Source organism: Equus caballus, chromosome 7, assembly GCF_041296265.1.
Source record: "Equus caballus isolate H_3958 breed thoroughbred chromosome 7, TB-T2T, whole genome shotgun sequence".
Lineage (NCBI taxonomy): Eukaryota > Metazoa > Chordata > Mammalia > Perissodactyla > Equidae > Equus > Equus caballus.
Window position 1 is genome coordinate 94,318,585 of NC_091690.1, and position 16,798 is coordinate 94,335,382.

Below are 16,798 nucleotides of genomic sequence, written 5' to 3' on the forward strand. Positions count from 1 at the left end.
GGAACCTGAGTGTCTGTTTGGCCACATACCAAGTTGGGTAAGCAGGTATGGGATAGCTTGCAGAAAGACTAAAGAAAAGACCCAGAGATGGCAAATGAGACATATAGATTTATTGGGAGTCGCTTACAGGGACTGTCCAGTGGCGGCCAGCAGGATAGAAGTGTGCACCTGCTACTGCCCTTGAGAGAAGCTTGCTTAAGTAGGCAGAGGAACAAAGGCTGCGTGCTTGCCGATGGTAACTGTCCCTTTATGACCTGCATTCTAAGGACCAGAGCCCCACCAGAGGGCCTCATGTTCCCTGAGACTGTGATGTCCTTTGTGCTAACTATCCCGTGAGAAACAGCTGGGTTGGCCAAGCCCAGGACTGTTATCTTGAGTGCTGGGCACAGTACAGACAAGGGGCTTCAAGGATGCATGTCTGCTGTTAAAGGGCACTCAGACTAGTGCCCCTATTTTATGTCTCTGTGCTCAACTTTGTTATTACTTTTTTTTACCTTATCAGCATTTAAAAATATTTTTAATACTGGGAACTGGGGGTTAGATGGAAGTTAGAGATGGTTTTCCATGTTAGTTCAGTCTGACTTGTGATGTAAACCAGAAGTAAACCAGTCTGAAAACCTTGAACTTTCTTTTCTTCAAAGTAAAACAATAATAATAATGCCAGTTTCACAAATGTTTGAAAGCATAAAATTACCTCTTGCATGTGAAAGTGCTTGGAATATTGTGATATCTTATTAATATAAGAAAGTGTTAAGATTATCATTTACAATCACATCAGATTAACTTTCACCACATAACAAGGCCCAGAGGAAATAAGAGTTTTATGAGAAACAAATTTATTTTCCCAATATCTGGGGAAATTGAGCAGAGGTACAGGCTAATCTGGGAAATACAGGGGCCTATGTTGCTAGGCAAACCATTTGCAAGAAAGGAGGTTGACACTAATAAAAAGATGGCAGGTTTCTAAGAGGGACATTTCTACTTCAGAGGGACCCTTAGAGTATATTTACTCACCAGCAAACGATCGTGATTGAAATAATGTCAATTCAAGGGAGAAAAGTAAAATATGTCTCTTTCAGTGTTCAAAATATATCATGAAACACACCAGCTCCTAAAAACAGACTGAACGTGCATTAAACAGGATGTCATAATGGAATTCATAAACTAGGCAATTGCATTTGAAAACTTATAACGCATTTGTGTGGGGAGCGAGTGTAGATTAGGGGGACAGGGAGAATCTAATCAGATAAATGGTGGCCAGAGCCACATGGAAACATTGTGATGGCTTTTTCTTTTTTTTGCAGGAGGCGCAGCTGAAAGCAATGAAAGAGACCATACAGCTCTGCCTGTCAACAGTGTTCCGCGATCAGCCTCCCGCTTTGAGTCTATTCAGGGTTAATCCAACTCAGATGTCAATTCTACCCAAGACAGTTGACCCTAAGATTCCAGATGCAGTCACAGAAGGCGAGGTACACTTTATTCATGCTTTGAAAAGTAATATCAAGTAATGTACTGTCTTTATAGTTCATTCTGTATCATCATCAAGGTGGATCCAGGTAAGGTGTCACATTCATTAAAAGATTAGGAAGTAAATGGAAGATAGTAACCCAGTTTGTAAAGTCTCCATGGTCACTTGGAGAACACAGGAAGACAACTTTTCTTTAGTAGAGAGCCAGCTGCTTCTTACACAGGATTATCTAATTGTAAAATAATAATAATTATTATTATTCTAAAATAATATTCTAAAATTATTCAAAAATAATAGAAATTATGTTTATTGTTGTTTTACAATTGTTAAAAGAAAATATCTTGTTATTACATTCCAGTATACACCAGACGTTCATATGGAAAATATTTTCTCCTAGGGTATAACCATCATCCTCACAAAAGCGGATGCGTATTTAAAAGTTCAAGTCCACAGTTCTCAACAATGCCCGCACATTACAATCCTTTGGATTTTGTGAAACAATTCTGACGCTCCCCTCAGACCTATTAAATCAAATTCTTTCTGGTTTGGCCCCAGTCATCAGCATTTTTTAAAAGCTCCCCAGAAGATTTTGAGACCAACTGACTTAAGCAATTTTTCCTCCAAATCCCCGCCAACCACGTGCCGGGGCTGCTGTTATTTCAAACCTTAGAACCTTCCATTTTGCAGCCCCTAGGTGTAAATAAATCCTGAATAGTAATTGGAGAAAGGCGTTTAGTTTCAGGCAGTATGTTTGAAAGTGCTGGCTCTCCTGTCACTTTCCATAGGGTCACTTGCTGTTAAAAGGAGTCATATAGATACCAGTCCGACTTCTGATGCAAATCTCTGGGGCTGGGCCCAGGAACACCTGAGAGCCACCGAGGCAGATGCCCAATGATAAGATACACCTGAGGCTTTCTTGCTGCTTCTGTCTGTCTTTTCCTATTTTGGGGTTTTGGAGCTGTGGGCAAACTGTAGATTAGTGAAATACTATTACTAATTTCAGGATGAAGAGTCAAAAATAAATGAAATAAAATAAGTCTTCTAATGTTCTGTTTTCATCTTTAGTCAATTCACGGACTGCACAGATTAGTGGGTATAATCTTAAATTTCTCTGGCAAAAGTCATTTAAAAATATGTATTTCCATCTTTATCATATTATTCTATTTGGTTTTATTAGGTACTGAAAGATCTTAAGATTTTCAGGCCAATAATTTTCTCCTTTTTCCTGTCCCTTCTTTGAAAACTCTAGGTCTAACATGTTTGTTTACTTAACCAAACTCGGGGAAGAAAGTTGCATAATAATGACTTTCTTATATTTAGGAAAAGTCTCAGGTACATTTATTGAAACTGGTTGTTGGTTCAGTGCACAGCTACCCACGCAATCTCGCCACTTCCCAGGAAGCCACACTCTGCCTCCACTTGGTGTTAGTCTAAGGGAGGAGGGAAGGCTCAGCACTATGAAGTCTGATGACTTCGGGGAAAGGAACTTTGTAATTTGATGGACACATTACACTTGTCTCCAATTCAAAATATGTTTATGTAAGCCCACTATGAAAACTGGGTTCCTATGACCCTGAATGTGTGGAGGAAATTACTGACTGTTACTTTAATTGATTTACTATCAATAAATATATATGTCCTGTCATTGAAATAAATAATAAATATTTTATTATTTCTCTTGGCTCATCACAGGAAAAGATAGGGAGCATTTCAATGAGCCTGGCTTGGGGATTGCTCATTTTTCGAAAAACAATTACAGGAAAATCCAATTGTTTAAGATAAAGTTCAATAAATCTAAGTTGATGTGCTGTAGAGCACTCTATTTTATAGATTAGCATTAAAAGCTTCTCTGGTGTTTATGTTTTGCCCATATTCGTTATCTTTTCAATAGTGGTGGAAATTGTATTTTGTGTATACTTGGGGCTCAATCTCTATGCAGGCACCTTGCAGATAATATTTTAAAACTCCTGAATAATGTGTTTGGAGTGTGTGTAAGAGAAACAAGCTCTTCAGTCATGGAATAATTTTACTCTCCATACAAAAAGGGTAACTTTTAAATGAGGACGTTTAACTGGTGGGTCTTCAGAGTTGGCTAATTATAGCCATGGTGAAACGATATGCGTGACTGAGAGTTGGAGACAATGACACCATCTAACCTCTTGGTGCCTCGGTTTCCTCAGCACCTATCTCAGAGTGTTGTCATTACAGGAGCACTAGAAATAATAATTCTTCTGCCTTTCTATGATATACGGCTGGTCTCATATGCTTTCATTTGTTTGTCTTAATCTTCAACTCTTCTTTGAAAAAAGAAGAGTATTTGGTTTTTCTTGAAATCTGTGAAACACATCCATTAAGCAGTTTTCAACCTACATCTGGAAAAAGACAAAATAGCCCCCCCAGTGTCATTTTATTTATTTTTCTTTCAGAAATTGGGTAATGCAGTCAAAAACTTTATTGCATCATGCATGTGTATGTATATGTGTATGTGTATGTAGGCATACATGCATATACACATATACATACATGTAAATATCATATACATATACACACATATGTATTCGCTGTGGATTTTCATTAGACCCATTAGCTGCAGATTTCATTAGGAATTCAATATTACAAGAATTTACTGGCAAAAACTTAAAAAATAATTTATATATTTTTAACCCCTACTTTTTTTTTTAAATTCTGGAGCATGCCTGCTACATAACCTTTTGGTCCTATAGCTTATGTTTCTGCCGAGGGCCGTCAGTCAGGCCTGTCAGCCTCCTTTTTTTCATTGCATCCTTCATTGTTGTGATTCCTGCTTCTCTCTGATTTGAGTGAATTTTTCGTACTCTTCCAGGTAGAATTATTTTTTCTATTCTCAGTGCTGGGATAACACAGTGTTTACTTTTTACGACTCTTGGTCCTGCCTTGAACGCAGTGATGACTCCATACTCCTCTCTCCATAAAGGAGATGACTATGCTTAGCTCACTGATTTGCTGTTCATTATTCAGTGTCCAGAGCAATGTTTCTAGAGAATTCACCTGAAATACTTGCTGTATTTCTGTTTTAGTCAGCTCGAGCTGCTCTGACAAAATGCCATAGACTAGGTGATTTAAAGAACAGACATTTATTTCTCACAGCTCTGGAGGCTGTGAAGCCCAAGTTCAAGCTGCTGCCAGATTCAGTTGTTGATAAAGTCCTTCTTCCTGAGTTGTAAACAGTGCCTTCTAGCTGTATGCTCACATGTGGTCTTTTCTAGGTGCATGTGCATGAAGAGAGAGAGAGCATTCTCTTCTTTACAAGGGCAATAATCCCACCATGAGGGCCCCACCCTGGTGACTCATTCTAAACCTAATTACCTCCAGAAGCCCTTATCTCCTAATACCATCAAATAAGGGGTTAGGGCTTCGGTGTGAATTTTGGAGGACAAAACATTGAATCCATAGCAATGCCTCTCTTCTTCTTGGATGTTGTCCTGGTTTAGAAGTTAGAAAATATATATTATTGAGTGTTCATTTAGTGCTTAGTATTTAACTAAACTGTTTTCCATCTGTATGCCAGGACTGTGCTCATTGCCGGCAATGTACGTTTGAAATGACACAACTCTGACCTTTTGCAGGTTGTAACCTAATTCTCTGTAAAGAGAAAACAAGAAAAAAATGCAAGGGGTGTGTAGTATATCAGGACTTGTGTGTGTGTGTGTGTATAATTCCGTATTCCAGATAGCTTTGATTAAAGATAAAGACTGAGGAGCTACTTGGCTCCAAATGCACATGAGATGATGTCTTTGTTTTGTCTTTGTTATGAGATTGTACATTTATTATGCAGAAAATGTTGTTTCAACAGAGAGATGAACAGTAAAGGTATGAGCCAGGAGACCTGATTTGTATTTTGCATAAATGACTCTAACTAGAGTAGAAACAAGCAAAGCAGTGACAGTTTATGTCACTGATCCATTCAGGAGATGACAGTGACCATGGTACAGAAATGGCGATGGGGTTCCAGATGTAACTGAGGCACAGAACTGCAATGATGTAGTGATTAGATGGGATGTGTGAAGGGAGGAAACCAGACTAGCGCTCAGCACAGCGTTTATTCACTGTCATGAGAAAGGCAGGAGGAGCTCTTGAGGGAGAACCCAAGTTGGGTTGTTTTTCAACATGCTAAGTGCAAGGCATCTTTCATAAAATCAAGTGTCTGTTTCCAATAGGTATGTATACATTTGAATCTGGAACTCAGGGAAGACATCTGAGTGGACATAATGGATTTGGAATCATCACCATGGATGACAATTAAATGTTGGAAATAGATTAAATTATCTGATGAGACAGTGTAGAGTGAAAAGAAAAGAGGGCCACAGAGGACACCAGACGAGAAATAACTCGAGTCTGGTTTTATGTATGTCTGATAGGTGGAATGTTTATGGTAATAGTGTACTGCTTCCCCTTATCTTTGGTTAAGATCCTCTTCATTATATATTTCAGCTGAGAACCATGACTTTTACATGCCTGTTTTACCAGTATGAAAAACAGAATCTGCATGTCATTGTGTATATCTAGAGTGTGAATACTCCAGTCTCTGCTGGAGATGGCTCATACCTGCTTGTAAAAGCTGACTGTTAGATTGGATTGGTGGTTACCATAGGGAAAGGGGGGAGGGGGGAGGGCAAATGGAGTGATTAGGCTCACATGTGTGGTGATGGACTATAATTAGCTTTTGGGTGGTGAACATGATGTAATCTACACAGAATTCGAAATATATTATGATGTACATCGGAAAGCTATACAATGTTATAATCCAATGTTACTGCAATAATAAAAATTTCAGAATTTGTACTAGATAGCCCTTAAACACAGCCATTATTAAATATTAATTATATATGCTTAAAATTAAGTAAGTTATGCCAAAGCTAATGTGGTAAATACCATAACTCCTGTACCGTGCGATTGTCCCTGCTCTTGAGGTTATTGTGTCTTTTGGATCTATATGGTGGAAATACTATATAATCAGGTGCAACTGATGCCTCTTCCCAACTTCACGCTTAGTCGTATTGTGGTGGTAGATTGAAATTGGTAGTATTTATGCCAGAGAAATTGGCAAACACTACAGATCAGGGTCCTTCCATCTCCAGAGTTAGTGAATAGCATCCTCCCGCCTGTGTGTATGAGTGTGGTGTATGTCTACGTGTGTGAAGCCTTTAAGATAGGCCTACTGGAAATCCTAGATAATATACAAACAGTACATGATCAAATGCTCATTTATTTTTGTCTTCTACTGCTCGTGTGGTACAGCTAGATGCATAACAAGTGCTCAGAAAAGGCAAAATAATTATATTAAAAAAAGCTTATTCAATTAATGTCATATTCTGAAAAGCTAATAATTTGTATATATCCATTGTACTGTTTTACTTATTATATTCATTTTATTATAAAATATTAAATGTGATTTTGTGTAGTTTAGAAAATATATAAATGTAGGAGGAAGAACAGGAAACATATTACCAAGCTGTTTACTACTTCTGAGTGAAAAACGTGAATTTTTAATATGCTAATGCCGTTAGTGTTTACAGCTGCGTGATATGGCATTTAAGAGCTTGGATTCACTCTACAAGGGGGTGATAATAGCTACCTCTCAGCATTTCTGGGAGGATTAAATTAGGTGAGAACAATGCCGGACATAAGGCCCCGGCACATTAGTCCAAGACAGCTCCCAGGTTCCTCCCTCCTCTCTCCTCCTTTCCCAGGGCTGATGTCTCTGCAGGACAGGATGCAGAAGAACCCCTGCTCAGCAGACAGGGTCTCCACTACTCTCAGCCTTGATTCCTCTCCTGGGTCGGCGGCCTGTGGGGACAGGATGTGGCAAGCATCTGCCCCTTGCCTCCATAGGTCATGAGCCTCATGGGGACTAAGGAGCTGCTCTCCCCTCCCCACCACAGGCCATCTACCTCCTGGCCTGACTCACCAGTCACCACATCAGGACAGAGACCTCAAAAGATAGAAAAGACTCTTATTTCTGTCCCAAGTGTCCAGCCAAGACCCGTGAGGGCCCAGGGGACTTCTGCCTGTGTAATTAGGCTGTGCTTTGCATTGACACCCAAGAAATCTTCTATAATGAACGTAAAGACAAGGAAAATTATTTTTTTAAAGAGAAGAGATAGCTAAAGTTCACTAGGCAGACTGACTAGGTAAAAATCTTTTTTGTAACTGTCTAATTTTGAAAGCTTGATCAAATTACTTTACTTCTCTGAGATTCATCTTCCATATGTATAAAATGGAGACAATAATAGCATGAATCCTAAAGATTCGTTGTGAAAATTAAGTAGGAAAATTCACAGACAGATTTCAGCTTATGTAGTAGTGTCTGATACTGAGAAACAGTCAATAAATGTATGAAATAAGTACTATATCTGGAAACCAGGATAACACTTGAGAAGATTTAAAGAACGTTTTTGGTAGTATGTTACTTTAGTTAAAACAAAAACTATTTACATTTTTTATTGTTCAGATGTGAGAATAGAGTACATCTATTCAAATAGGTATAACTACAGTTTTTAAGCATGAAAGTATGACTAAATCCTCATAATACATTTAATATTAGTGATCATAATATCAAATACCATAATGAAAGGAGAAAGTCAAAAGGGAGCAGAAATGAGAAGCAATTCAGGTAAACAATGCAGATAAAAAATGATGAAATTGTGTTATGCAAACCTGTTATTTCATCCCCACTCCCGGCAGTTACCATCTTCTGTCTTTGTTTTTCTTTCCATGCAACTCACTGCCTTGGATTTAGCTGCAGTTTACACTGGTAAAGGTCACAACTGTGATATCTACTTAATTGGACAAGGATGATTTTTTTTTTTTTTTTACCAGTTTGTTAGAAATACCAAAGTCATTCTAGGGCAGCGGGCAACAGTGGCCCTATTCAGGAGCTTAAAGGCATCCAAGCGAAAATTACATTCTGCTTGGTACCTGGAGGTTTAAAGCAAGGTGGATTTGTTTTTCCCTCTTTTCTGCCAAAAATCTGTTGCAAAGTAATTTCCAAGAACTCCCAAAACAGTGCAGCTGGTATCATCATAGACCAGTGTCTCAAGCTAGGTTGCATTTTTCAAACATTGGGAGCTTCACTCACACCTGAGTGTCAACACTCACAATTCTGATACAATCCAGCAGAAGTGCAGGCTAGTTTTGGGGATTATTCAAAGCTCCTAGATTATTCTAATTTACAGCCAAGGTTGAGAACTGTTAAGATACTTACTCTAGGAATAGGAAAGGAGTCTAAGAAGTAAGCCTGGCCTTCCCCCACTTTGCTGCTTCTAGATGAGCAGATTTGTCAGCTAGCCCAGAAGTGATCAGTTTTACATAGATCTGGTTTTCTACCAGATGCCTGTCATTAGCTAACCATTTAGTTATCTGTACCGTCTACCAACTATTGACGTTCTTTCCACGCTACGAAAATATGTTTTATATCTTTGCATATCCAGGGTTATTATGAAGATAGAAAGGAAGGCATAAGTCTCAAACATTTTTATAAAATATAACATTAAATCTAAGGAATTTTGCTTGAGTTTCTTTTCTGGTTCTAGAAGCTCTTAATGACTTGTTTAATTACTTCCCAGCACATTTGGTGGATATGTGGCAATGAAGTTTAAGTTAAAAATATATCATATTTTGTGCATTGCTGTGTGAACGTGCATATTATATATGCACATAGATATAAATTATAAGGTATATATTTAACTTTGTAAATATAAAAATTGAACCAACAAGGACTCTTTTGACGTTTCCTATTTATTACTGGTATGCAGGTTTGTACTCTGGAATGGTCTGAAAGCAAATCCTTGTAAGCTTTGATTTATTCTTCATCCTTTATACATATATTATAGAAATTGATTGGTTAGATATCTCTATAAACTTATTTTAAAATTATTTGTTAGAAGCATGAAGATGTAATTCCTTTAATCCTCCTAAAATTAAAATAAAATAGGAATAAAACATTCTTTGTGGAAATGCTACCTTACATAAGTCTAGGAAGTCATACCCACATTCAGAGAAAGTAACACTTCTGAGTGTGTGCTGTGCCACAAAAGAAGGCCCACCAGGTTCCATTTTCTGTTTTTTCCTTCATAATTGAGATTTTACTGGTTGTCTTGAGGATTGATATGCAGAGATTTCTTACTATACACACCAAATATGTAAAAGGCATGTGCTTGTGATTCTTTTCTAAGCAGTTATTCCAGTGACTTTCCAGCCTAAAATTTGGAGGTAAATTTTTCTTAAGAGGATATCAATACCAATATATTCAAGTATTGATAAGCTGCCATATCATAAATCCCAGTAATTCATAATTTTATATCATATGTACTACATACACAAATGTTCAGTCTTTCACAGCACACTAACAAAGGTGCTAAGGAAATTGGACTAGCACCGCCAAAGATGTTACAGAGTGCACGACATTCTGACGGGAGAGCCAAGGTCAGAAAGTCGCTTCATTTAGAAAACAATTCTAAAAACATGAACATAGAAGTAATTAAAAATGTTCAAGACACATTAAATGCAAGACTGTGACTCCAAATTGCCATTTAGTATGCTGTGTGCTATAGGATATAAACACTGCTCCCCCATCCTTGGAATGTTGGCTGACACTCAAAACAATCCAAGTCTCCCGTGTTTGATATCCCACTATTTTCTGGTTTTATCAAAAAGTGAAGAGACAGCAAATGATTTCATCTCTTAAAAAAAAATTTACACTTAAAAAAATGGCATGAGGTGAGAATTTCTCCTTCTTAAAAATGCTTCTAGAGCCACTAAAAAACTTACATTTACAAAATAGTTGATAAAAATATTCCTCTGGATTGTACAACAAGGGAGACAAGTACCACTGATTGCACTTTTCTGTCTGAAGATTTATCCACTTTTGCAGGAGCAGGTTTTACTGACAATGTCACTGATCCCCTCTTGGGCTCCTCCTTCACTGCCCTTTTGGTGGAGCTGGCCTTTCCCTTGGGCATCGTGGTGGAGGGCAGGAGGGCACATGTCCGCTCCTCCCACTCCCCCAGACTGGTTCCGTTTCTTTTCCTATATTTTAATTAGAATTTCTTGAACAATCATCATAGAATAGTGACTTTCACGGTGCCTCCAATGATTAGGTTATTTTAAAGGGGTTTTAGGTTGGCTTCTAGTTACCAGTTGCTACTCATAGGTAAGACAGGCCCCAATAACCGCTCCAGTGATTATTAATCCAGGGGGCATTTTGTCTTTGACACTAGAAATTCTTGTTCAACTTTTCTTTAGATGTTTCTTTAGTCTCTTCAGATACAGTAAAAATTCTTAAGCCCTAAACTCCATCTGCAAGAGATATTTCCTTATAATGCTTGCAAAGGAAAGGACTTATATAGGGAATTTAGTCAACTTGCTATGGTCATTTTAAGTCCGCAGTGTTTTTTTTCCCTCTCCAGGAATTATTCATTCATTTATTTTTGTATCTAGCAACCAATGGGAATTTACTAAAAGTTTTTTTTAATAAGGGAAAACTGATGAGATTACAGTTTTAAGAAGATAATTCCAGTAGCGATACAGAGAGAAATATTGGCAGGACAAGATGATAGAAGCAAACCAAATTGTTGGGAGAACAATAGCATGTTCTTGGTGAGAAACAATGAGATAGTGGCAGTGGGCAAGAGGAGGCAGGGATGGATTTGAGAAATGCAAACGACATAGAATTTGTGAGGAAGTGGAGGTGAGAAGACTAAATGATTCTTTTAAAGAAATTAGCTATGAAGAGCAGGAGAGTGGATAAAGGTAGTGGGGGACTTCTTAGTAGAATGGAAGGAGATTGAGCACATTTTTTGTAAGAGAGAAAGAGAGGAATGAAAAAAGATATTGAGGACAAAAATTAGAGATATGTATCAGGGATTCAAAATTCCAGAAGCATCATCAAGGAATATGAATGGATCACAAGGTGAGGAGGTAGACGTGGAGTAGGGAGGTCCCAGCTTCCGAGGTGGGAGATGAGTTGGTCAAGATGAAAGAAGGTATGGACTGATTTTGATGTAGAAGGAGAGGAGTTCAAACGGGGTGATACCCCATAGCCTTTAGTTCATCATTGAACATTAGGCCCTTCCTGACTCTGGAGAAGCCTTGTGTCCCTCTAGATAAATGCCTTGGAAAACTTTGATCTGCCAGCTGTCACATACACCTAACTCCAATTTATAAATTCCCTCTACAGCATTCCTATCAGTATCCTTCTTTGTTCTACATTCCCAGAGGGGGAAGAAATTCCTCAAGAGAGATGAAGTTAGAAAACCTGCAATGAAGTGTTCCTGCAAAGAAAATGTAGCAAAATAAAAACAATCATTATACTGAAAGATGCTACAGACTAAAATTAAACGTAAATTCAAAAGAAGGTTACTAAATTTATATATATTCAAGCAAATTTAAATTTGTAAATGAAATTCACAAGAGGATTAAAATCACCTAGAATTCACTAGTTTCTAGATTCTAATCATTTCTGTCTAAATAGCATCACAGTGCATGTAGAGAGAAGCTAAAAATTCTTTTCCAGTTACACCTTCTGCTTCTGTCCACTGGTCCTTTTAAGGCATTAACAGGCTCCATTAGGTGGGCACCCTGAGTTTGTGGGTTCTCTCTTTAACATCACTGTCCTTGAGGCCTGTGTTGGAATGTGTGACTACTTGTCAGATACCCAGATACACATATAAGAGCACAGAATTTAGAATTCAACTGGCCACTTGTAAATCCCGGCTTCTGCCAATTATTCAACGCAACTGAGATAGTGGGAAATTGAACTAGAGATTGTGGTTGTTCCTTTGTGTAAACTCGTTTGTGAATATCCTTTGTAATGATACAAAACAATGAGCCTAATAAACTAAAATGTGTATGTGCTAAAGTTACAACGTGATACCTGGTATGTAATATATCTAGGGTTTACCAGCACAGACTTTAAATGTAAACTGCTTGGTCACTAATCAGCTGTGTAACAGGAGCAACTTTTAAAACCAATTCCTTGCAGTAACTTGCAGATAATAATACCGTTTTCCTCAAAAGGTTGTTAAGAGGATAAACTAAACATGGTTCATTTCAGACTTACTTGTTCTGATAAAATACTTTTGTATGTCCCTCTCTGGGGAAGAGTCCATCACAAAATTCTATATGGAGTCTGACAATAGGAAAATAATTCGAGCATTCACCAAAAGAATTTCCACAAAAGAACTTCCAAAAGCAACAGGAAACACAAGATCCTTATATTTGCTGAAAGTAGTTATATTCTAGAACTGATAAAAGACCAGAGAATTGTTTGCCACCTTGATCCACCCTCAGTGCACTGTGAGTCAGATTTAAATGTTTCAGAGAAAATTAGAAGTAGTAGCCTAGCTTTCCATCACTATCTGAAGCACATTGCTGTTCAGGATTTTGCGAAATCACAGACAGTGTTTTTGAGTCTCCTACAGCGTTGGTGTCGGGCTTTCCTAGCCGCATGTGGCCCTCTTCGATCGCCTCTTTATGAAAGCAAGAATTTTTCCTGAGTCTGTAGCTGCTACCTAACCTAGGAAGTTATTCACATCAATTATACTCCAAGAGCAAACTTTTTCCTTTTCCAGGCTATTGCATGAGTTCTGCTTTGAATAACAAAAATAATATGCATATAATTTTTTATTTATTGGTATTTATGCCTGTGGTGGGATAAGAGAGGAGAAGGAAGGTAGATGGATAGGTAGATAGATAGATTATTTAATGCTAGACATTACCTTTTTATTAATCATATTCATAGCAGGTTGCCAGCATATAGTCACTCGTAGACTAGGCAAGAAGTCTATGTACAGTTGCTCAGGCCTGTGAACTCAGTAGGATTTCTGTTTTTCGTTATCTTTCAGGAGTAATTGTTGATTTATTTATTTATTTTTATATATAACTCTTATCATGTGGTTTATCAGATTGGATATAAAGGCTAAACTACCTGCACTTCTTAAAGACTGGTTTTATTCAGCTCCTTATGTCGAATACCTAGCAGAGTACCTGAACCATGGTAGGTATATGGGGAATATGCCAGGAGAGGGACAAATGAAAAAAAAAATCAACTGTAAACTTAAACTCTCTCACTAAACCATAATTAATCATGCTTTAAGACAGTACATCTCATATCACATGTAAATTTAATTTCAGGATATAAAATTTATTTTTGAGGATTTGAAGAACATAACTAGATTCCAAAGACACAATTTGATTGTCATGTTTTTTAAGGACAAAATAGATTTTTTAAATGTTAATACCATATTTTCTTAGGTACAATTTTTATCTTAAAAAGTTTTTGTTCCAATTACTCAATAATAATGATGATGGTGATAAATTCAATTTGTGTGGACCTTTATGGCTATTTTTGTAAGATGTTTTATTAGATCATTACAATAAATAGAACAGCCCTTACAGTAACCATTTTACTGAAAAGAGAACTAAAACATGAACTCAAGTTTCTTATGCCAAGTCTAGTGCACCCAATCACCCTCTCCAAAGGTAGATTATTTAGGGGGCTGACCCACTGGCATGGTGGTTAAGTTCATGCATTCCGCTTTGGCATCCCAGGGTTTGCTGGTTCAGATCCTGGGCATGGACCTAACACGGCTCATCAAGCCATACTATGGTGGCATCCCACATAGAATACAGGAAAATTAGCTCAGTGACAATCTTTCTCAAGCAATAAAAGAGGAAGATTGGCCACAGCTGTTACCTCAGGGCCAATCTTCCTTGCACACACGACTCATACACACACACGCACATACATTATTTAGAACCTTAGAGATATTCTAACCAAAAAGAATGAACATTTAAATATGCAGTACTTCTTATGTTATCACAATACTTAAAATTTATAGAGCACTTGCTCTGTGACCCTCTTACTGCTAAGGGCTTTGCACAAGTTTCCTCAGTTAAGAAGAACATTTTGAGGTGGTACTGATAGTATTCTGATGTTATAAATGTTAAAACTAAGACTCATAGAGGCTATTAACCCATCCCAGGACTCAAAAGTAGGTCTTTGGCAACTGAGGTTTTGAAATCAAGTGTATCTGGCTCTGGAATTTGAGAGCCTGACCATCATCTACCAAAACCAGACAAGGACACTACAAGGAAAGAAAATTACAGCCCAATGTCCATAGTCAACATAGATGCAAAAATCCTGAGTGAAATATCAGCAAATCAAATTCAACAGTACATTGAAAGGATCATACACCATGATCATAAGGGATTTATTCCAGGGATGCAAAGATGCTTCAACATTTCTGCAGTAAATGTGATATATCACATTAATGAAATGAAGGATAAAATCATATGATCATCTCAACAGATGCAAAAAAAAGCACTTCACAAAATTCCACATCCCATCATGATAAAAAATCTCCACAAACTGGATATAGAGGGAAAGTATCTCTATATAACAAAGACCATATATGACAAGCCAACAGCTGAAATCATACTCAACACTGAAAAGCTAAAAGCTTTTCTTCTAAGATCAGGACCAAGACAAGAATGTCTTCTCTCACTACTTTTATTCAACATAGTACTGGATGCCCCAGGCCGACCAATTAGTTAAGAAAAAGAAAGAAAAAGCATCCAAATGGGAAAGAAAGAAATAAACTTGTCTCTGTTTGTAGATGACATGATTTTATATACAGAAAACCCGAAAGACTCCAACAAAAACTGTCAGACCTAATAAATTCAGGAAAGTTGCAGGAAGGCATAGCTTTCTGAGCATTCTATTTTGACTCTGCCACATCCAGTTGGTTCAGAAGGTGTTACAAACAACGTTGCACATTTAGATAAACTTATAAGAGCTAAGGGTTTTTGAAATGAGTCAGCAACGTTCTATGAAGTCATAATTAATATTGTTAAAAATGTCTATACTACCCAAAGCTGTCTATAGATTCCGTGCAATCCCTACAAAAATTCCAATGGCTTTGGGGCTGGCCCCGTGGCCGAGTGGTTAAGTCTGTGCGCTCCGCTGCAGGCGGCCCAGTGTTTCGTTGGTTCGAGTCCTGGGCGCGGACATGGCGCTGCTCATCGAGCCACGCTGAGGCAGCGTCCCACATGCTACAACTGGAAGGACCCACAGCAGAGAATATACAGCTGTGTACTGGGGGGCTTTGGGGAGAAAAAGGAAAAAATAAAATCTTTAAAAAAAAAAAAATTCCAATGGCTTTTTTCACAGAAATAAAGAAAATAAACCTAACGTTTGTGTGGAACCACAAAAGACCCCAAATAGCCAAAGCCATCCTGAGACAGAACAAACCTAGAGGCAGTATACTCCCTTATTTCAAGCTATATTACAAATCTGTAGTAATCAGAACAGTATGGTAGTGGCATAAAAACAGATTTATAGACCAATGGAACAAAACAGACAGCCCAGGAAAAAAAACCTCCATCATTTTCTATAGGGGTAGACCTGAATTCCGAGTCTCTGCTCTGTTACTTCCTAGTGATCTAGTCTTTGGCAAGTGCTTTGACATCTTTAAGAATGTGTTATCTCATCTTGAAAATGGGTATAATAATAACACTAACTTTGCAGGGCTGTAGGGAGGACTAAATGACATAAGGCATGTACAGCACACTCACAAGTATTCAATTAATGTCAGCTTCTTAGAGGTAGGTAGATAAGAGAAGATCAGTTGAGTCTATCTTTGTATTATATACAAAAATTAGATTCACTCATGCTTCTTGGAATTTACCAATGACATCACTAAATGGAGTCATCATGGTTGATGGTTTAATTCACAACAGCAACGCCTGAAGGTCTGGGACATATCTTCGTTATTTTAGTTCCCCCGATGTTCACCACAATACATTGTAACTAATGGTGAATGTTTGAGGAATGAACAAGCAAACGAATAAATTGTGAAGGAGGAATCTGAGAGAGGGAATGGTTCTATGTTAGCCAAGTTACAATGTGTTCATGAATGGCTGTATCTCTCTCAAAGGCTCTTGACATCCATGAAGTCATTCTATCATCAAGAGTAGACATGTTCATTTTAGTGACAGCAATGGCTGTGAATTTTCATATTAGGCACATGCTCTTTTCATATTTCATCATTAGTCATGTGTATGCTGTGAACGTCAGCACCAATGATGAGAACAGCTTTGCCTTAATCCATCCTCCTTCTCTTGTTAGTTACCCCCTTTAAGGTTAGATTAGAGTCAGTGCAAAAGTGAGCGTAATTTTCAGGCCATTTAGTTTCCAATAGAGTGTGTAAAATATTCTAATTTTGTTTTAAAACGAAACATAAAAGCCGTGAATGTCTATGAGTGACTTTTCATGGCTAGTGATACAGCTAC

General features: G+C 37.7%; 1 protein-coding gene across 7 annotated transcripts in view; it reads left to right on the forward strand.

Moving 5' to 3' along the window:
- The window catches only part of LUZP2 (leucine zipper protein 2), a 457,863-nt gene that overhangs the window by 394,335 nt on the left and 46,730 nt on the right, over positions 1 to 16,798 (forward strand). For all 7 annotated transcript variants that reach the window (XM_070273451.1, XM_070273452.1, XM_023646186.2 and 4 more), the window contains one exon: positions 1,305 to 1,469. In XM_070273451.1, coding sequence (XP_070129552.1) covers positions 1,305 to 1,469 — 165 coding nt within the window. The remainder of the gene's footprint in view (positions 1 to 1,304; positions 1,470 to 16,798) is intronic.